At 36.5% G+C, this 23,302-nt stretch overlaps 1 protein-coding gene across 1 annotated transcript in view; it reads right to left on the bottom strand.

The window, feature by feature from the left end:
- Positions 1 to 21,836, bottom strand: part of FNDC3A (fibronectin type III domain containing 3A) — a 94,153-nt gene extending 72,317 nt beyond the window's left edge. The window contains exons 1-2 of the mRNA XM_005420775.3: positions 21,705 to 21,836; positions 1,649 to 1,724 (exon numbers count right to left, since the gene is read on the bottom strand). Coding sequence (XP_005420832.1) covers positions 1,649 to 1,724; positions 21,705 to 21,806 — 178 coding nt within the window. The 5' untranslated portion in view covers positions 21,807 to 21,836. The remainder of the gene's footprint in view (positions 1 to 1,648; positions 1,725 to 21,704) is intronic.
- Positions 21,837 to 23,302: the final 1,466 nt, after the last annotated feature.

Below are 23,302 nucleotides of genomic sequence, written 5' to 3'. Positions count from 1 at the left end.
CTTCAGGAAGGGGGAAAGACAATAAGAATATCGATGTAGGAAGTTTGCAAAAGGTGTGGTACTGATTTGGGATGTAGTTTTCCAGATTGTAGTGCATTTTCCAGGGAAGTTGTAAAGACTGTACCTCAGCTTACACTTAGTGAGTCCCAGAAACAATCATCTAGTAACTTGACCATGCTCACTTTCACATATAAAGGATGAACAAATCCACAGCTGAGTCAAATCACAATAGCAAGCTGCCTGCTCCAAAAGCAAGAGGCACCAGGCAGGGACAAAAGCTGTATCGTGGAAGGTTAGAACCATATCTGTAAGGATATGATCTTAATATTTTTGTAGTTCATTAAACAATTCCTGCTTTGAAGATAATCATGCCAGGAAAGTGTCAATTCATTCTCCACCAATAAGACCGTTTGGTAAATCAAAAATTAGAACCAAACATGGAACACATGCCACTTCCCTCAGTATTTTGTGCAACAGAAGCAAAATATATCTGTTCTTTGACTTGAATTGCAAGGCAAAAATAATTTTATTTCCCTCAGTACTGTCAAGTAATTATTACATACCATTTTTCAAGTAAGCTGTATAGAATGGTGAGCAGCAACACTGATCCATTGGTGGCTCAAAGGATGCAAGAATACCATGCCATCAGCACAAAGTCTTGAAATATGGTACTAACAGACATGTAAACTTTAGGAACTGTCAGTACAAACTTAATTACCATCTAAGGCCTCCTTTGAATCAGTTGTTTTGTAGCCAAAGGACCTGCCTATGACACTGGAAAGCAGACCTTTCAGCTCTTCTCAGACTGGAGAGAAGATGGAAAGGAGTTGGAAAATGTTTGCTTCAAATTCCCAGAGCAGTATCTGTTGGAGCTGGGTCAACATCCAGGAACAAAAAAAAAAAAAAAAGTAGGATTCACTGGCCCAGATGATGACAAGCAAAAATGTGACCCCCATGGCTGAATCTGTGGGTACTCTTACATGACAGTAAAATGGTATTCTGTGCAGCAGCAATAGCTGATTGCTCATTTCTTACAGTACTGTCTAGATATGCTTAACTGGTAAGCTCTGGTCATTCAGAATAGAAAACAACATCCAAACTGACCATTGCATAAGGGGATGCTATGCTTAGATGAAACATTTGCATTTTGAAGCTGCACTTGGTAGAACTCAGAAATAATGCCATTTGGCTCCTAGAGATAATGAGAAACTGGGTGGGATAACTGACAGGGAAACAAGACATATTTCATTGCTATACTCTTCCCCCTGCTACAAGATAGCAAAGAATAAAAAAAACTAAACTCAAGCCAAATTAACAGTTTAAGCTCTTAGTTTGAGGTCTGTGATATAATTGAGCTTAGTCAAAAGTTGCTACAACAGCCTTTCCAGGCTTGCTTTGCAATCTGAAAATGTTTCTCCCTTCTCCTCTCCACGAAATTTAATTTCATCTAATATGAGGTAAGAAAAAGTACTTGGTTTATGGCAGTGAAATCTAAATCCCAATGATCCTTAGCACATAATCTTTTAGGTCTTTAAACAGCTCTTGTATTTAAAATAAATTTTGTCATTCTTTTACTTTCACCACAAATTGCCTTTTATTAATCCTGATTCAGACTCAGAAAATATGAAAATAAATTTATCAACTTTACCTGTAATGCACTGAAACTGTCCATCTTCTCTTCTTATTGTAAATGCTTCCCCTGGATTAACTTGCACAAGAATAACCTTAAAAATAAAAGAGTGTTTACAACCATTACACAGGAATATGTTAGAGAAGTTTGGTATGTGAAAAAAAAAAGTTTTACTGGGAAAAAACCAATTTTTTTTTCTGGTTAGTAAATACATTATTTTTCACTTCACACTTCTTGCTGTCTTCATCCCATAGAGAAATAGATAAGAGCAAGAACAAGCATAGATATTTTTAAACAAACATTTTTCAAAGAATGAAGGAGAGAATAACAACTAAGTAAAACAGTACCTGTACAAATTTTATTTTCTCAACTGCTTGGTATAATTAAAAAGCTATTTGTACAGCTTAAATTATTTCAACAAATTGCATTAACTTCAACATCAATCAAACCATTATGTAAACTTTCAGAAGTAAGCCTAGAATTCCCAGTGCTTGACATCAATCACTTGACAGTTTTCAACACAAGGAAAATACTGTCATGTCCCTCTTTATATGACCCAAGCATATTTGTACATTCATTAATGATAAAAAAAATTAGAAGTCATGACAAAGTAAGTGTACCAGATGCCCAGCATGAAACAGTATGTATAATTTTACTTGTGGAAAGCTGGTTATCCCAATTTTGTAAACCCAAGCAATGAAGAAATGATAGCAAAGCACACAGCAGCAAAAATGACAGAGAAAGTCTGTACCAGAGAAGAAGCCTGTTACCATTTTAGATTTTTGTACTTTTATTTGAAACCTGCCCTTCCTATGAGGAAAAGAATTTTGTTAACATGAAAAACCTAGCTAAAATTATGAACAAAGGAGAAAAAAACTTTAAAAAGTAGAAAAGCAGGTGCATTTTATAATTTCCTTTCTAGATAGAACATTCTTCAGTCTTGCTTGCACATGTCTAAATAGAGCCTATGTCCTCCTCCCTCTACAAATCAGTAGGAAAGAAATCTTTAGAAACACAGCTCCTGAGTATTATGGCCAAAAATTTCCTTTGTTAAATTGCTAAAATAAAATAAAATCTTTCATGTTTACAAAAACACAACCAACCAACCCAAACTCCCAGAACTGGAAACTTGAGTGTTACTCATTTTAGGAATACCAGAGACAAAGGAAAGGATAAGAAAATGACAGAAATCATATGAATTCCTCCCCTTCTGGTGGAGCAATTTCACAAATTAAAGAAAAGATGGCAAGTTCTAACACTAACATATTGATGAGATATGACAGACATTCACATTTTCAAGCTTGGGCTGTGTTAGTCAACACTGATTAGCTCAGCTTTGAGCAAGCAATTTAAAAATACTATCTTGTTTCACATGTTTTTTCTAGAAGCTTTGGCTGTTTGAGAAAAAATAATGAACTGTATCAATATTTAGATTTTTATCAAGCTATTACATCTTCCAGATCTTCTGAAGTGTGGCTCAATGTAAAATTCAGTTAGCATTCATAATATAATCTAAACAAGATGATTTGAGTAAAGAATTTCAAAGAAGACTTAAAGGTCTTCAGAAAATACTGTATTGGCAGAGTTTATTTTGAAGTGTTTGAAGACAGCATTTTAACAACTGGCTATCATCACCTTCAGATTATGATGAAGAAGAGAAATACGAATAGATGAGTTCTTACAATTTCTTTTTTGGACTTCCCAAGCAGGCATAACTTTTTCAAGATATATTTCATTGATATACTCTTCCCCCTGCTACAATTGAAAATTTTAGCTTGACGTTTAGACTGGTATAAAAGTACCTAAAAGCTTCATGGTACATGAGAATGTCTCTCCATCTGTTATGTGTGGGCTGCATAGCTACATTTGCCCATCTCTTTTGGCTGATTTAGGTGCCCAAACTCCTGGGAGGAGCCATTCTGGCTACAGCTGACATGTCAATCTGTACCATTCTCAGCTCAATATTCCTGGTTGCCATCATATGAACTGTGAGAAGCAGAAATGCTTTATGGTGATGCCTGGCCCTTGATTCCTGCTTTTAAAGTAACAGGGAATGTGGGTTGACTGTATCCCCAGTTGTCCCTTTTTACCCTGTGTGAGTGCCTGAGGTTGGTAATCTGGGTAATAATGCTGTTGTAGGAACTTGCTGGCTTTCCTCCCCCAGACCTCTTGCTACAGGCCATCCAAACCTGAGGTCCAGCTGGCAGAGAGGATTTGAGCACGGGAACACACACACTGGCCCAACTGCAGCAAGTGGGCCCTGTGCCTCCTGGTTCTGTGTTAAATCTGCTTCTCCTGCGAGAGCATCTTTATTGCTCACTTCACAGCTGCTCTGAGAAGCTAAAGGCTCAGCATGGCAGCCATGGTCCAACAGTGAGACAGGCACTGCTCAGCAGCAGCAACAGGTCAACTGATGGAGTCCAGCACCATTCTGACACTCAGGATGCCATCAGATTTTCACATCTCTGATGACATCCAACTGCCAATCCAAAGGGTGGGAGACTCACTAACTTCATGCAGTTTAATTAGACCTCAGTTCCCAGAAACAGGAAATAGAATGCCTTTTGTCAATGGACAATTAGCCTACTTGATGCCTGATTGTATGACAACTCCCACTTTTAGCCTTGCTTTTGTGTAGTGCATTCACATTTTTATTTTACAACTATTACAAGGTAGGCTGTGTATTCTGCCAAGTGTGCCAAAAGAGATTCTGAATCAGGATTGAAATTTCAGAAGTTTCAAAAACTGCTGGCTTCAACAGTCTTTGTGTTGGGGCAGCATATGACCAAAAGGGGTTTCTGGACAAACCTTATCACAGTTGAACCCCATGGAGTGATCACAGCTTTGAGAAGGGCATTTCTGATACTCTGCATCTCAGCAGACATGATTTGAAATAAGAAAAATTAAAGCTATGCATGGAGAGAGATTGGTACCTTTCTGGTCAGAAGAGATAGTACAAAAGACTGACAGTCACTCATAGGAATTACCCCTTATCTAATTGAAGCCTGCAGCACATAATCAAGGATGCAAGAAAATTTCTCTAAAGGAAAATGTAACATGGATTTTACATAGCATCATGTTCTAGGTAAAAAAACAAAAAAAAAAACCAAAAAAAGAGAAAAAGAGAACAATAAATCTATGAGTTGCTTATTTATAGCTCTTTCATCTCATTTGAGGTGCCCTTGTGCAGGCTTGCACACCCCATCAGCCAACATGTTACTTCATGCACCCTGACATCAGTACTTCTGAAAACCAGGGCCTGAGTCTATCACACGGAATATTCTGGATCTTGACCTCCTTCCTCTTCTGGGCAAAACATTCAGATTGGCTTGAACTAAGAGAAAAGCTTCGTAAAAATCTGATGGTCCAGCCTCTCTTCCTGTGCCTCAATCTTCTTGTGATAAATTCTGTTGCTTTACTGACAGTTCTGCTACCCAAAGGCTGCCATGCATTCTACCCTTTGCCTGCTCCTCTAAGGTAACTATGACACTCAGATAAAAATCTCATTTGTGATGAGTCAGTCTCAGTGGGAGGCACCTTTAGCATAGGCACTTTTCAAGGGCTATTTCTCTTACTGAATCAACAAAACACTAATTGAGAACTTCACAATCTTAACAAAATAATATCAACTTAGGATACTGAAGCCTTGATACAAGTTCTAGAATTATACAAGCACTTTTAAAGCACAACCAACTATAATGGAACCTAATAAAATTTACAAGTGTAATTTCTGAATGCTATCAGAATTTTGACAATGTATTTTTGTCTCAAATCATGTTAAGTCATTGCCATTAAAAAATAGGAGTATTAGGTCAACTAGTTCTATGTCATTTCCACTGTGACTATAAATTTTTTCCTTTAAACAGTTGTTTAATGATGGTCCACATGACCTCAATACAGTTCTTGATGAAAAACAATACAAAATCTCTTTCCAGAGATTAGCATACAAACTGACAATACAAGAGTGCAGATACACACTTATGTTAAAAGCAGTCCTTGCATAAATAAAAAAGTGGCCACTGAATGGCTGAAGTTTGAAATACCTGAAACATCAGTAGTCAAAACTGTTAGTTTTAGAAGTGAAATTTCACACTTTTCAATGGTACTTAACTTTTTCCATATAGGCTACTTTAGAAAATAAATCCAAACCAAATGAGCAACATAGTAAGCTTTGCAGTAGTTTAATTTAATTGCCCAGATTGGCACAGACCTCCTAACAAAAAGCCTTCTAACAAAACTAATAATGCCATGTATTAGAAAGCTCAGTGTGCATTTCCTGAAGCTGCTGTTTGAACTTAGGCAGAAGCTGAAGCCAAGCAAGAACATAGGAAATGACCTGATGGTCTGGGTCAGCAGCCCATCTAGCCAAACACTTTGACTCTAATATACCAACTGAGAAGCTGTTTAAGGAGAGTGTGTGAGCCAGGCCACTTTCTGCAGTCCATCTCTCTTACTGTCCATATGTTTGCCTAAACTCTTGGAGTTCACTTACAATTTGAATTGCCTCCACAACCTCCTAGGGCAGTAAGTTCCTGAAATTTTCTTTCTAGACATTTTAAAACAGTCTCCTACTAATTACATGTTCCCTAGCTTCTCTGCTATGGGATTTGCTGAAAAACAGTTCTGAATAAATTTCATCCACCTCCTTCAATATTTTTAAAGTCTTGGCATTTCCCATCTCCTTGTACCTAGTCTGCAAACCAAGGAGTTTTAATATTCCTGATCTCTCCTGGGGGAACCGCTACATTGCCTTGACCACATCATGGATACCTAAAGCCACATCCACATTAGCAAAGTAACCAGTACTCAAGAACATTCCCAGATGCTGGAACAGTCACCTGCAATAATAAACATGCTATAGTAGTCCTGAGCATAACACAGTCTACACAGAACTGAAAACTGTTCCTGAGATCACTCTTACCAGGCAGTTTGCTAGAAAAGATTTACTAAAACTGGCTTGTTTGACGACACAGTCTCAGTCTCCATGAACATTCAGAACACATTTAAAGTACTAATATGTAAAAAATTACTGCCAGTATCCTGAAGAAGCACAACAATATTATGCCTTTCTGAGGGACTACATAAGGGACACACTCTAGAGTGGTTTTGAAAATCTATTCTTCACCTTAAATCACAGTTTGAGCTTTGCAGATGTGGCAAATAGATTTTTAGAATACAATAATTCTCTCCCTAAAAATTCCAAATTGAATATAATTTTGCTGCAACTCAAGTAGTATAATCACATCCTACAGAGATATGTAACACCGACTTGCACATACTACCATTAACAGATATAATTATTTTTAAATTGTTATATCTTAAGATCTCATATAGGATTTATTACTACATCAGTGTGAGCAGGATGGAAAGTATTTAGATCTTGCATCTAAAGAATCAATGGAAATACAAATGTTCAAAGAGAAAAATACTCAATGTTATTTATTTTTATTCAGTAAAACTCTTCACTGTCTGCAAGAGAAAATACAGGATGTTTCTGCAGACTGAAGCAGGAAAGGAGTTTAATGTCTTTTTTCAAGACCTCAGCTTGTTTCTAACACAAAAGAAATGAATTTGATAAAAATGGCTGGAGTCATAAAGAAACCCCTGTAAGACTGCAAGTAACAAAAGGTGAAAGAGAAAGCTGTGCAAGGCAGAGCTGCAGCTGCCTTGACTCAGCAGGCTGCTCCAAAGAAAGGAAAAACTTAAGGCCAAATGTTAACACTTACCTCCATAAAGGTCTAGAAGTAATTTTTATCAGCAAGAAGCAGAGGCTGCAGAAGCCAAAATAAGATCCTTCGAGGTATTCACTCTGCCAATATGGTCATGGCAGTGTCTTTCAAAAGCAAAACAGCAACAATACAAAATGCAGCTGATTTGTATCTTCCTAATCTTTGTCATTAGGTATACAGAATACTTTCACAAGCATCCTAAGATTTAGCTCCTGCCGGATAAATACACAGTTAACTTATTTCTTCATTGGAGCACAGTGAGGGCAGAATGGAATTTAAAATACAGAGTTAGCTAATCTTGTTTTGGATATGTTTGTTTGCACAATAATTAAGGCCAAAAAGCCCATTACCTCCACTGAAATAACAATTAAAACCAACCCTTCATTCTGTAAGATGCGCACTTCTACAAACTTCTCTACTTGAACGTCCATCCTCCTAACAGAAGTAGTGATGTACCAGGAGACTGACAGGTTTCAAAATAATTTCAGCCTGACAGAAAAGAAAGGCAGCATTAGACTTGTGGCACCGTCACTAATGTGTATGTACATTGCAACATGAAGGAAACAGCTTCCCTGCTACTTCCAGTGGAAAAAAAAGTGACTAACTATAAATAGCCTTGCACAATTAATAACTGGTCTCTGTCAGGTGGTTAGGAAGAAAGATGGAAACATAAACCTACGGACATCATTGTGAAATACTAATATCAAAATTGGATTATTTCTGAAAAGCACCCTAGATGAGGTGAAAGACTTGCAGAGCAGAAAAACAAAAACAGATTAGGACTAATCCCTAAGCATTAACATCTTCACTGTTTTAAGGCAACATCTTTCCATAGCAGAAACTGTAAATACAATTAGAAGTCCAAACTATTTCTGTCCCCGTGGAAGAAAAAAAAAAAGCTGATAAGTAAATAATGAAATAAATCAAAGAGCTCTAAAAGCTAACTTCTAAAAGCTAACATCTCACAGCAAGTTTGACACATTTCTCTTTTGCTCACCATTATACACGCAAAAGCAGGTCTCAAAATTTAAAAGGCTAAAGAGCAAAGCTTCCTCCCCAAATAAACACACACCATACAGCCAATCAAAAACCAGTACCTGAAAATTATTTTCTATCAATTACATACATGCAGTGGACCTATAAGGCAAAAGAAATTTTATTTGATAAAAAATCTACATATTTAAAATATTAATAATACTTTTAATTTATTGTTTAGGTTCTAAAAAATTGGATTTAGTCCAAAGTAAAGAAAAAAAACCAACAAAACCACCAAAACCCAAAAAAACCCACAACAAAACAACTCAACACCCTCAAAAAATGATTGTATTTAGGAGTATACTAGATATTCTTTTACACAGACACAAAACAAAACAAATTCAGAATTAAGACATGTGTAAACCTTCTCCTTCACACTGCTCTATAAAGTTATGACGATCTTCCTAATTTGGAGAATTTTCTGCAGATCAGATTTGAGTATGGTTTATGGAAGAGAGTTTAACTTACCCTTACCAAATCATAATGATCTTAAATATTACACATTTTAGAGCCTATGTTCAAATAACACCTGTATTTCTGACAGGACAGGACTGACTGAAGCAGTTTCTGATTCTTCTAAGCCAGCAAAAATATCAAGAGAATCAAGTCAGATACAAAAAAACTTTGTTTGCAAGTTTAGTATTTACAGCCAAATTTTCAAATCGTTCCTAGCATGTAACAATCTGTCTTGTCAAAATAAATGTTTTTAAAGCATTAAAAGATTCTCTATCAGTAAAAGAAATTATTAGCTACTGAATGTAAAAAATCATTGTAAAAAATTAGCTTTCCTAATAATTATAGGTTTATTCCAAAACAGCTAAGTGTTAGCTGAAAAACTGAAACTATAATTTTAGAGTTACTGGGATATGGGAGAAAGATTTTTGTATTTGCAATAAAGAAAAATAAATAATCAAGCTTGTTCTGCCTCCAGAATATCTTGGCTCTCAAACCCATCCTTCAGTACCAAGGACTAACAGCTTCCTGAAGGGGAAAAGAAAAAGGTTAATTTTTAAAATCCTGACTGAGACTAAAGAAACCAAAATACATTAAACATTTGTGTCATGTGTGAAGTTGTGGGATAAGCCCACATGAAAACTGTTCTCTCCATAGGTTACCACTGTCTACAGCCACAAAAGCAAGAAAACCAAAGGAACCGGACTGAATTTCAGTGTAAAAGTGCATTTTGAATGATTCTCCCTCCCCAGCCACCCACCGCCTCACTCTGAAGGGGAAAGGAACTGAAAGAGTTACTTTGTATCTTCCTCTAAAAGAAGTTAGATATGCTTTGTGAATTTACATATTTTTCCAGAATGAGTGAAATCTGGGACAAATTTTCCAACCAAGCAAAAAGCCTCTGAACATATATAACTAGAATGCTAATAGATCTACCACTGAACATATTATAACAAACAAACAAACAAAGCAATCCTTTAGAAACAAAGCCGATTCCTAGCCTGGCAAACACATTAAACACCAAAAAATGCCAGAAGTAGGATATGAAGGAAAAAGTGGAAGGGGGAGGGAAGCTAGAACATGGTACAATAATTTTAGTCATTATTGGTATTAAATATTTAACATGAAGTAGTAAGAGTATGTTACATTACAAACTGTGGTTAAAGCACACTTAAATGTAACTATACAGTAAGAGACTGCTCCTGTACACCAAGGAAGATTACAAGTTGGAGCAAAACAATATTACTAAAAAGCAGAGTTCTGTTTTTCCCTCATTCTGGAGTGGTTTGGGGGAATGTGTGTGTTTTTTTGGGTTATGGGTAGTTTTGGGGGTTTTTTCTACAAACAAACTTCCTAAAAAGCAAGAGGGTAAAGTGTTCCAAAATGTTTGCTTGGACATTTAAAACCATAATTTAAAGATAATAGAATCACAAAGCATTTATATACTAGCAGAAACAATACTATTTTGTGAGATGATTTACTAGGAAACAGAAGAGTGTTTCAGGCTTTAGTTTGGGTTTTTTTTGTTGTTTTGTTTATTATTAATCTTAAAACATCTATATTTAGCATTATATGGTTATAGGTGCTGAGTCAGTAGCAAAAGATTGTCAGCAATCACAAATAATGGCAAGACTTCACCAAAATCATATTTCTAAATGCACTGCTAAAACAAATCAACAGGAAAAAAAAAAAGACATCAGTGGTTTGTCTAAAAATACTGCAACTGAAATTAGCTCAGCAGTACTCATGAGAACATTTTTACCCAAAAGGACAAAGGTAGATTAATTCTTGAATATTTTTCAAATTTAGGAAAACATCGTAGCTATACTCTTGGTCATTCTGACTTCAAAAAATTTTAAAACACTGAACCTGTTAAGAGGGTGGTACAGCCAAGCTCTTTGTAAGAGGTACACTGTATCTTTAACAATCTGCCTGCAACAAGATTATAAAAGGGTGTATTTCTAGAAAAGACACAACTTCCAGGCAGAGCCACATTTATGCTCTGTCATTAGGGTACGTATTCAGAACAATTACATTTTTCTCCACTAATAGTTGCAATCAAGATGTTAATTAGTGACATGCTTTATCTCATAACCCATTTTGAAAGCCTCAGCACTTTGACTTACTGTTGCTCGCATCCTTTTATTTCTCTCATTCAACTGGTGCTACCACAGTGACAAAGGATGAAGGAAGATTCAACAGGCACCACTCCGGCTGCTCCAATCTGTTCCATTCACTCAGTACTGAGGCAATCTTCGGGGATGTGTGGAACACTGCCCCCCCTCCTGTCAACAGGGCACCTAAACCTCAACGCCACGCAGGAGGATCTCCCTCCACCTTCCTCTATAGCTGTGCATCCGCCAAGCATGTGGAGGCAGGATGTGAAAGGTAGGATCAATTAACAATATAGTCAGCAATACCTACCTCAAGCCTTCCTTCCTATCAAATTAGCCAACGTACAGTGAGCTTCCTGCTGTACATGAATGTATCATGTCACCATAGCAACTAAATCAACAAATAGCTGCTGCAGCATCTGCTTCTGGATCATCTAACGTCAGTCAACAGAAGGTTCGGGTTTAAGAGAACAAAGCTTCCAAATATATGCTGTTTTATAACTGCATTTTTAATTTAGCCTCCTGATTCCCAGATAGGCTATACTAACTCAGGATGAACCAACTTCTGACTTTATAATCTGCAATACAGTTTATGACTTCATTTCTCAAATAAGCCAGAAAGAAGAGAGGAAAAAAAATACTCTGTAAAAGAATAAAAAGAAATAGCAAAGAAATAATCAACTGGATTCTAATGCACTCCCTCAAACACTGTGCTACTTTATACCATGCATTTACTAAGAGATATGAAAAGAAAGAAGTATGTTTCTGAAGTTTGCTATATAATTGACATAGGTCTGCCCTAAATAATACTATAGACAGAAATGCCTTTTATTAAATATTAATATTAAAGGCATTTCAGATAGCTGACAAATATGGTTTCCCTCTATTAGTCTCCACTTCAGAGCTAAACTGAAAACATCCAGTATTGTTTTCTGGCAACCTCACATCTGTGGTTTTTAATCCCAACAACAGCAGGGAACCACTGGCACACCCTCACCTGAAGAAAGACAGTTACACAGAGAAAAACACACATCCCTCTCTTCTTGTGAGAAATTACTTCAAATACCACTTGTGCACTACTGGTTTAAGTCCTAACCCATAGGCAGACAAGATACAGAAAACTGCTTTGAAATTGTCTTGGTATTCAGAATGCAACAACATAAGATTACAGATTAAATGTCATCTAAGGTATAAAAAATTCTAACATTACTAACATCTAATGTCTTCAAATGTAATAAGTAAGTGTACAAAGACACAGACACTTTTATGTAAAAAGACTCAAAGCTACAGCCTATTTAAAATAAAGTAACTTTCCTTTCTTTTAACTTCAAGTCATATTCCTAACATTTGATCAGCATGAAATTATTTACCAAGTAAAAGTTTTCTAGGCAAAAAGTATCGGTTATTCACATCCAGTATCATTTTATTATTAAAAACACCTACTTCTAGTTTTCAAAGCAGATGTTTTTCTACCCATCTTTTGCTACAACGAAAATCATTACATCTAGGTTGGCGCCACAGAGTGTGGTCCAGTGAGCAATGAAAACTAGATGCAGACTCAAGATACTAACACTGCTGTGGCTCCCATACCAACTTACTGTGATTTGTGCCTTTGTCACCTCATCTATGCCAGAGTTCCCATTTGTAGGGCTTGTCCAACAGTACTTATAAGTTCCTACATGCTGCTAGATCAAAAAATACTGCAAGACTTGAGTCTTTTTATTCATTAATAGTACAGAAATTGCCAGATGGAATCACATCTTGGTCGAGCTAAGGTGATGTCAGTTACAAACACAGCACAAGTTGTTTTTCCATTGACTGTATGTTCAAAATCTGCTGCTTATACCATAACAAGGCTAATGAGGCTATGAACTATTCTTTTCCATAATCAAGCCCACTATCATTTAAAAAACATATAAAATGTAAAAATGCAAAAGATCTATGTAGTAGGCCCTACAGAGAGTATATGATTATTAAATAGGAACTCCTGACATCAGTAATAAAAGCTAAATTAAAACAGTACCTTAAAATGTTTTAAATTGCCAAAGGCTTATGAATTTCATGGTCATGAAGTGTTACTTCCATGTACTTCTTTCTTGAAGTCATCTTTCAAAAGACCTTTCTGCCTCCCATCCTCTGTTAAACTTAATAAAAGCTTCCTCTCTCCACATGTACATTGGCTACTAACCAATAAAGAATTTTGAAAACTTTAGATTAAGCTTTGTACCACTTTTTGAAAACTTTAGATTAAGCTTTGCTTTTAAGCAATTCATAGCAGACTCAGCACACAACATTTCCATGTTATCTATAAGGAAATGTTAGAATTTTCTTTTTTACTTTAAATGATCTTCTGGTTTTAGCATCAATGACAGACAAAAACAGGCTTCCCATCATTATTTATAGAAGCGCCCTATAGACTTTGATCTTTGTCCAAGTAACATGATGCAACACTCAAACACCAAAGTTCTAAATCTATTTTCCACTGTATTTTTTTGAGCAAATTCCAGTTTACAGGTTTCCCATGACCAGACATTCTTTTCCCTAGCATCTGCTAGCACTGACTATAAGGATCTAACTGCTCTAGATATGGACTTTAAAACTTTCTTCATGAAGAAGAGTAAAGATATGGGCAGTAAAGGGCATCAACAAATCTTGGATTTCAGGATGAGGGAGGAAAGTCATACAGAATTAATTGTTATATAATATGTTGCAATAGCAATTTACATGCTTGGGATTTTGAAAAAAACATATACAATCCAAACCATTTCAGCTTACACAGACAGTAGTTGTATATTTGGAAAAAAGGGAGTGAAAGAATCCATCTTTCCAGTGACATGCTTTTAAGTCCTGTACTCTAGAGGACAGACCAAGCAATTCTGCATCATTTTTCTAAAAGGCAGCTGACAGATAATAAAATCAGTAAATATTTAATCTTTAACCATTGCTACAAGATGCTGTCAGAGCCACTGATTGCACTAAGACGACAGAATATCCCTAGGAGCAACTGGAAACAGGGAGATCGGAAAGATGCCGAGACTGTTCATTGACACTGGCATTCAAAAACTATACATGTCAATAAACTTTCATTGGTCTTTGCAGAAAGGCAGACTGGAGAGATCCAAGAACTGGGGAGGCTTTTTTTCCTATAAAACACATTTATTCATGAAAAGTTTTTAAAATTCTTACTGTACTGTTCTTCTCCTCCTTCTTTTCACGTAGAAGATGATCAGTGAAAAAAGGTGACCACTGAGAAGGGGAGACAAAGATGATTTCTAGCCTTGGTTTGTAAAAACACAAAGTTTTTTGAGAAGAACCAGTAAAAGACAAATGTTAAGTTCTGCACTGAATACCAATGATAAATGTTCAAGACTTGTTAGCGTCCACATAACAGTGCCAATCAGTGAACATTCCACAGTGCCTGTCTCATTCTTTAGTATCAAGAAATAATTACAATTTTGATCTACTTGCTTCTTCTCTGTCTCTTCTCTTTCACATTCTCAGTTCTCACAGCTTGCCTAAGCAAAGTTTTATTTGCCTCATTTACAGCAAACCCAATCTGTCTCATTAGCATTTCCACAGTCCGTGGTTAGCAGATAGTGCACAGAAAATTTGCTGCTTAAAATAATACCACTATTATATCTTTAAATCAGCAAAAGTATAAACATAAGGATAACAGCAGTGCTTCAAGGAATCTGGATAATGCAACAGACAAACATTTGGGCTTCAAAGTTTTAAGCTAATCCATGTTTACAGGGAATTAGAAGGAAGCAATGTTAGGGCAGTCACTGAACTCTGGAACTTTCTGAGGCATCTGGTCATGGCCCGTGGTTAGACACATCAACCTCTAAAAATAAAAACTGTAATACTTCAATCAGATCATTCTCATTTCATGATTTGCTGTTTGAAGCCCCTAGGAATTCAGCTTCATGATGCTAAGCGGAAGTGGATGAGAAACAGAGCTCATACTGCACAGTAAATGGGTAGCAAGGGCTAACTAAGGTTTCAGCTAATACTTCACAGGGGCTAGTCCCCTCATGAGGTATCTTCCCTGATCAATCTGCCTATCTGCAACAGTTCAAATGTATTATGGACTACAAGAGAATTTTATATTTCCCAACATTGATTCTGACAGCTCAGAATCCTGTTTGCTGATATAGCAAGTTAAAAGTCCATAATATTTAAGACTGATGGATGTAAATATTTTTACCCTAAATACAGTATAAAAGGAAGCACCAAAGGAAGAACAGTGTTTTCTAGTTATTAAAAATAGCATTTACTTAAAAAAAATTCAAATGTTAAGAAATCCAATATCACTTCCAAAGAAGCCTTTTTACCATGAAAAAGCACCCTATATACCCAGTTTTGTGCAAATATGGTCACCACTGTATATCAAAACAGTGTGACAATTCAAACTTGAACTGGAAGAGAAATTAAAAGATACATCTCAATTAGATCAGATTGGAATGACTTAGTCAGTAATGGACCAAGGACTTGGTGGAAGAATCTCTACAACCCCAATCCTTTCCCATGTATTTTATCCTCTACTTCAAAAAGAGAGGGAGAAAAAACAAAGCTAACTGCCATTTTTTGCTATAGAATGTAAACTACAGTCTGAGTCTGTTTCTAGAGAACGTCATTCTGCCTGCTCTGTAAAGTGAATAATTCTGTAACATACAGAGGGCTCACAGACTTTACTCACTTATGGCAAAGTCTCAATCTCTAGGGAATAGAATATGACAGACTACTTTAGTGGGAAGGGACCTATGATGATCATCCAACTGCCTGACTAATTGAGGGCTGACCAAGTTGATGTTAAGGGCATTGTCCAAATGCCTCTTAAAATACTGACAGGTTTGGGATTTTGGTCACAACTCTAGAAAGCCTGTTCCAGCATTTCACCACTGTCTCAGTTAAGAAATGCTTCCTAGGGAAAAACAAGTTTCAGCTAGCAGAGGGTGTACCTCAGATAACTTATTTGCCAAGAGTGTATTCTCACGTAATTTAAGAGTCGATTTGAGGAAACATAGGTAAGCACTTGGGGTGACTTTGTAGGTCTTGGAGTCTGCCATTCAGGTCATGGCTTACTCAGCATTAAGAGTCCCATGTTACAGGGGAAGGGAGAGATGGGGACATGCCTGGGTCCTGGACACTATTCAGGCATAACTATATCCTTCCAAACCTTATTGATGGATGAGCACACAGACCCAGCAACCAGACCCATTTGCAGCAGACTGCACAGAAAAATGAAGCTACTTCAATGCTTATAGCTCCAGGCAATTTGCACCTTCTCACCTCATAAAAAGAGAGAGAGAACAAAAAAGTACAGATCTTTAGTCACCTTTGTACACCATGAAAGGCATCATCTTCTGGACATGCTTATTTCTCCCCATTGACTGTATTAGCAACCTACAGTGACTAACTGACTTCAAATTCAATTTTCATGTGTCATCCAATTCTCCCAAATGTGAGTTTCTGAACAGTTTAATTCAACAGGGGTTGAATGCCTCAAGTATCTTGGGAGGAATCCACTGTATCAGAGACCAAAATTAATCTAGGATTCATATCATGCACATGAAAACAGACATTTTAGAGAGAAAGGACAATTACTGAAAAGTTTTATGGGGATGCTTCATTCCACGAATGTTCATACCAAATAGAAACAGAAAAGGCTATGAACTACACAGCCTTCACTCTTGTTTCTACATTTATTTTCAAACAGAAAATATTAAAATAAACATATCTGAATGGTAGTATAAATTGTGCAATAAATCTGGTGCTGCTTTCTTCTCAACAAAAGCAGCATAGTATTCATACATTACTACACATCAAAGAATTTTGAATCCTCACTTTCTGCTGAGGATTACGGCTTCTTCTAGGAAATTCAAAGCAAGTTTTCAATGCACCTGCAATCAAGGATACAGTTTAAATAAATTGGAAAAAAATCTGATCTCTAAGGCACAAAAAAAAATTTACACTTAACCAAGAAAAACTTCACCCTTCCTAACCAAAAAACATGATTAAGTCAGATAGACAAAGTCTCTACTAACCCTGAGTCATCAAAACTCATATTTTTAGCTTTTCTTTGTAAATTTTTTTTAATCATAGCCAACAAGCAGTTAAAAAGTTCCATGGAAAAGATTTTTCTGTATAAGGAATGTCTCATATAAGTTTGATTATGTATTTTGCAGTGATGGTTGCTACACAAAAGTACTAATCAATCCTGAGGAAAAATACAGCTTGACAATGAGGTTCCATAAGCTGGCACTGAAGCATTGCATGCCTGAGAGTTCCAATGGTTCCACCAAACACACCTCTGCTGTGCTTCAGTGCTATGAAGTCACTGAACAATGGAAGAATAATTGTCAACTAAAACAAACTTCAATGAACCTCCAAAATGAGAAATTAGACATATCTGCTAATTCAATAGAGCCAAAGGGGAAGTACAAAAAAAAACCAAAAAAAGCCCACAAAAGGCAAAAAGGACAGAAGCAACCATGCCCATACTCTGTTCTGTGAAATCGAAGCACAGATAAAAGGAAAAGAGCACAATATGGAAAGTGATGGAAAGTGAGAACAGTTATAACATTATATGTTGTTAAACAACTTTTAACACTTTTTTTTTTCTTGTTAAGGAAAAAGATCATGAAACATATTGCAGTTCTAGGCTTGATTTTCAGCAGCAAGACAAAACCAAAGCAAGATGGAACTTGATAATGTACCATATGGTTTTCAGAAGCAGAAGTGCCAGAACAAAAACCTAGGAAACTCATTTAGCAATCTAGTCTAGATTTATATTTCCCAACACCATCTTCACCATTATATTTTGCTGTAATGCCACATATGTAAACAATCTGAAGGCCAAAAAAGGGGATTACTTAATTTGTTTTCTAGCCATCTATTACTCTGCTGACTGAAGGCATCCTCCAATGACAACAGGTGAATAATAACAACTTTAATATCAGAGGTTTAAATATTTAAAGAAGAAATTGCTTTTAGGAACACTAACTTGTAGATTTGATGTTAAATACCTGCTTTAACCCATACACAATATACACACCCACAACACATAAAGACACACAGAGTGGGATTTTTGGAAAACTCACCAAAACATCTAAATTTCTCAATAAAATTTGGAGGACAAGCATCCAACCTCCCAAGCTAAAAGTGTTACTTTACCCCTATACCTTGCCAAGAAATACAGTCAACTAAAGGTCAAACACTATGTCCCATTCCCCAGAGAAAAGGAAATGGTTAACAAGCATTTTGAGAGTGCTATCTATATTTTCTGGTAATAAAGGACACATAGGTCATACAGGAATGTCTCACTTTGCAACTGCTAGCTTTAGTGGGAAGGTACTGTGAGGGTCCAGAACTCCTTGGCTGCTGCACACTTGTGTCAGCAATTTACTAATTTGTTTTGGAATTGCACTGGGTGCTGTAGCAACTTTCCAAAACAATTTAACGTAAGTGTGTTAAAGTAGTTTGAACTCTTGCCTCTTACTTTCCTCCCCTTCCACCAAATCAGGACTCACATAATCAAGCACATCCTTCCTGTCCAGCCTCAGCAAAAATCACTAAAGCATCACCGCACTAGTTACCCTTATGTGAAAAACCCTCAAGCATTTCTGTCCTTATACCATGTCTTCCCAGTTTCACTTGGTTTCTATCATAGATCCTATAGATCTGCTCCATTCTCCATCTACAACCTTACTCACCATCAAGACATAAGAAGTACATTATGCCCTCATGCTGAACACAGTGATAGGAAGGTGTAAAATCAAGCAGTACTTCTGTGCTTAACAGAGGAGGAGGAGCCAGCAGGCTTGGTCTCTGCCTTTTCTTTTCACTGGTTTTATCCTATGAAATTAACAGTAGTCCCTTGTTCTGTGGGACAGAGAACCAGGCAATCTCCCACAACAGCACTGAGTGACATACAAACATCCACACAGTTTAAGTTTCCCATGTTTTCTGACTGAACACTCACACATTCCTCTAACTTTGTGGATTGTTTTGTTTTAAAACATGGTGGAAAGTTACAGCTTTAACCTGATCAGACACTTCCGCTGTTTGAAGCATATGACCTTTCATCTTAACTTGTTCAAATATTTGTACTGCTATTTCACATTTACACTGCTAGCAGAACTTCAAGTATTTGAAATAGATTATCTTGAAGATATGAACTGTTCCAGAAAAGTACGGAATGGTCTGTATCCGTCTGGTAACTCAGTTATGCAGCATAAGCAACCTAAGTCACCATAATTACAAGAGTTAATTCTGGTAAAATGTAAGAAGGGGTAAATTGATTTTAAAAATCCTCAGATGTTTTACAGCTGAATAAAACCTTTCAAGTTTAGTATACAGCTAACTAGTCTAACGTAGAAAATACCAACACAGAAGCAAAATAGTTTAATAACTCCTCTACTGGTTTTCAGAAGGAAAATACCTAAATAACCAATTTTCTACTGGTTTTCAATACCTTTTCAGACAGGACTGGCTAAAACTAATTAGTTCCGCTACAGACCAACTTACATGCTATGAACACAGAAGAAAATATCCATTTCCTTACATGGACAGTGCAGCTTTGAATTCTGATTGCAGGAATACAAATTTTGTCAGCTCTACAGGTTAGGTTATATTTTATGCAATCCATAAAAATCCATATATATTTATGCATCCATTGGTTAACCATATTCACCAATGCTGTTACGAAATAAACTGGATAAGTACTTTTAATACATCAAGGAAGTAACCACTACAAAATTGGTGTACTGTAGCTAAGTAAAAAGAATTACAGAAAAATTAGTAACTCCATCATAAAGGCAAAAGTCCTCTTCCTTCTTATAGTTTCAAAGTTCAAGGGAAAACAAAGGAATACAATGAACTAATATTCAAGTTTAATATTAAAGAAAAAAAAAGACTCAACACTACAGTGTTTTGTACTTGAATACGTCATACTTTCAAATGCAGTATCTACCCCTTTCCTAAGTACCATATAAAACAAACATGCATGATTTTAAGACTGTTTTAAATAAATAAGCAGCTGCCTGACCTTTCTGTGGCATAAGTCTTAACTGGGCAACCTTGACACATAACACAGTCCCTGCCATTCTGGATTTCCCATATTTCAGATATACAAAGTATTTCTACCTACTGATGGCTTTTAAATCACCAGAGGCAAAAAGGGTTTCCACAGAAGTTCCCTGCCACTGAACAAACACACATTGTGGTGTATAACTGCCAGTTATCATGAAATGGGGAAAGAAAAGAAAATTACTTTCTTTATTGATGACTAATGCCCAGTGAAAATTCTCTTTTTTAAAATACACGTGATTACTACCAGTCCCACTTCAGACAGTAGTTGGAACGAGCTGCCTTTTGTTTTAAATTAAAAAGGACAACAACAGAATATATGTTGTTCTTTCCATTAGAAGATTAACACAAACTCCCACAGATTCATTTCTTTGAAGAAATACTTTGCTTGTTTTCCAGTTTTAATCTTCCTTGGCAGGAGAAAGAGACAGCATCCCAAAGAAAACATATATCCAAAAGAACATTTAAACTCACATATGACTCAAAATCTTGCATGATTACAGTGTAAACTTGACAGAGCAGCCTGAGAGTCTTATCTTTACGGAGGGCAGAACAAGTAACTCAGTATCAACTACGTTTGAAAGGTCGTGGTGAACAGGGGAATTTCCCAAGGACTAGAAGAAAGCAAACATCAGTGCAATCTTCCAAAAAGGGCAAGGAGGAGGACCCAGGGAGCTAGAAACTGGTCAAGATCACCTTTAGCTCTGGGAAGATGAGTGGACAAAGCTTTCTAGAAGCCATTTCCAAATGCAGTAAAGACAAAAAGGTGATTTGAGGTAGTCACTATGGATTCACAAAGGTGAATCATGCCAGACAAACCTGGATGGCCTTCTAGAGTGAAATTACTAGCTTGGTGAATGAGGGGAGAGCATAGTTAATGTTTACCATGACTTCAGCATTTTGACACTTTTGAATAACATAGAAACTGATGAAGCACAGACAGACCATAGGCACCAAGGTAGACTGAAAACAGGACCAAATGCCAGTCTTGAAATGCTGTAATCAGCAGTGCAAAGTCTAGCAGGCAGCCATCCACTGGTCACCTACTGCAGTGGCTGACACTGGGGCAGACAAGGACTACAATCTTCTTTAAAGATCTGGATGATGGGACAAAGTACATCATGAACAAGCGACACAAATCTGAGTGAAGCAGCTGATGCACTAGATGGTTGCACTGACATCAAGAAATACAAATTCAACAGGTGTCTAGGCAGACACTAACATACAGAATCAAGTCCCACCATTCAAGCTACCCAGCTGTAATCAAGTATCAGTCTGGAGATCATAGTTATTAGCACATGTTGCGCCTCAGCTACTATGTTCTACCATAGGAAAAGGTTTATTTGCCTTAATAAAATCATGCAGAAATTTAAATATATAACTTCCAAACTAAAACACAATCATGGCTTGACAACTTGGCAGCTATTTGGTCCCATTCTTCCACAAAGAAGTTCTTCCAAAACATAGGTTTTCTGCTTCATACTTCTTACAAACCTTAGATCTGCACCAGTTCTGCCTTCACCTCAATCTCCAACACATGTGTATGCCTAAAGCTGCAGAAATATACTCCAGATGAAGGATTACTATCTTTTACAATGTCAACATGTCAGTGATGTGTTGGAAGGAAAAAAATATATACTGAAGTTTCCTTACCTGTTGTGCTCCATCTCCACTAACAATAGGGGAAGTCAGAAGAGGGATTTCACTACTTATAATTGAAGTGGTATCCAGTAACGGTGGATGTTCTGCCATCATTGATGGTACACTAATTCACAAGATCACCTGCAAAGGAAAGTTACTCAGATGGTTAAACTATATCAATATTTCTGAACAATTATCCTTAAACCTTGTCTCACTTTAGAAATAATAACAAGAACAAAAGAAGATTTTGAAATTAGACACCTTAACAAAGTATTTTTCCACAACAAGCAGCAACCACACAATCCTGAAGATGAGTTTTTGTCAGCTGGTACAAGCCTTAAGTTACATAGATAGGGTGGTTTACACGCCCTCTAGCGGCTGAACCTCAGAAGAAGATAGATCACTACCCTGGAGCTAACAAATCTGAATCTTTAAACTTTGTAACAAACCAAGGTTTCAGCAAACTGGCCCTGCTGACAAAATGCCTACGGACGAAAAAGAAAAAAAAAAAAAAAGAAAAATCGCATTTTCTTTAGAACCTACAAGCACATTGTTCTTGTTTATGTGACTGGTAAAAAAAACAAGATATACTAACAGGGACACTTTTCCTATTATTATAAAGGATAAATATTTTAGGGACAACTCGTTACTAGGAAATGTCCTAGTGAGGCACAATAAATGAATAATAATAATAATAATAAAATTATTAAATCTGCACAATCTGACATATCATCATTTTAAAATTTATTAGATCCAGAAATAAAGCTGTGTCACTTTGATAACCAGTGGCCCTTTAATCAGCAGTTAAAACTTGGGGAGGAAGGGAAGAGACAATGCCCACACACACAATTGTAATTCCTCATAACCATACTACAGAAAAGCCCTCACTTGCACACATTGAAAACTTGCAAGAAACCTGATAACAAGAAAAAAAGCCACAGAGGCAAGAGGCCCACGAAAGCAGTGATACACTTTAACTGAGGAATATCACATAACAAGGTCACAGAAAGCAGGATTCAGCTGAGCATTCCTTTCAATTATATTAACAAGTCACAAGGAACATGTTTTCTGATATTGTACGTCTTAGTGCTATATGAAAACAGGATGGAAGAATTAAGACCAAAAAAAGCTGAAGATTACCATTTTTCCATGCTGGAAATAAGTACTGCAAGTCTAAGAAGCTGCTTTTGAAATTGCATTTAATTTTGTTTAAAAAAATATCACTAAATTACATTGGTTTACTGTAGTGGTCTTAACTCAATCCCAGCTAGACCTAGTACACTTAGCTTTTGAAATAAAAAAAGAATTAGATCAACAAGAATTGACAAACTGATATTTCTTAACAAAACAGAGAGACAGATGGAAAGAATTCACTAGGGGTGAATGGCACATTCAGAATTCCCACAAGTTAATCCTATTTTGCATCTGGAAACAGTGCTTTACATCAAACATAGACATAAGGATTAGGCTGAGAAGAAGCTTGTACAGTATTTCTAAAGCAGAGTTGCCTCTCTCAGCCAGTACTTACAGTAGCCTGGTAAAAAAAAGTAAATACAATTTTAGAGTTATACAGCCTGACAGCCAGCAGTGTTACAGGCTTTTATAAGTTT

The sequence above is a fragment of the Geospiza fortis genome, unplaced genomic scaffold (genome assembly GCF_000277835.1).
Source record: "Geospiza fortis unplaced genomic scaffold, GeoFor_1.0 scaffold194, whole genome shotgun sequence".
NCBI classification, from domain to species: domain Eukaryota; kingdom Metazoa; phylum Chordata; class Aves; order Passeriformes; family Thraupidae; genus Geospiza; species Geospiza fortis.
This window is presented reverse-complemented; position numbering and strand designations above follow the sequence as displayed.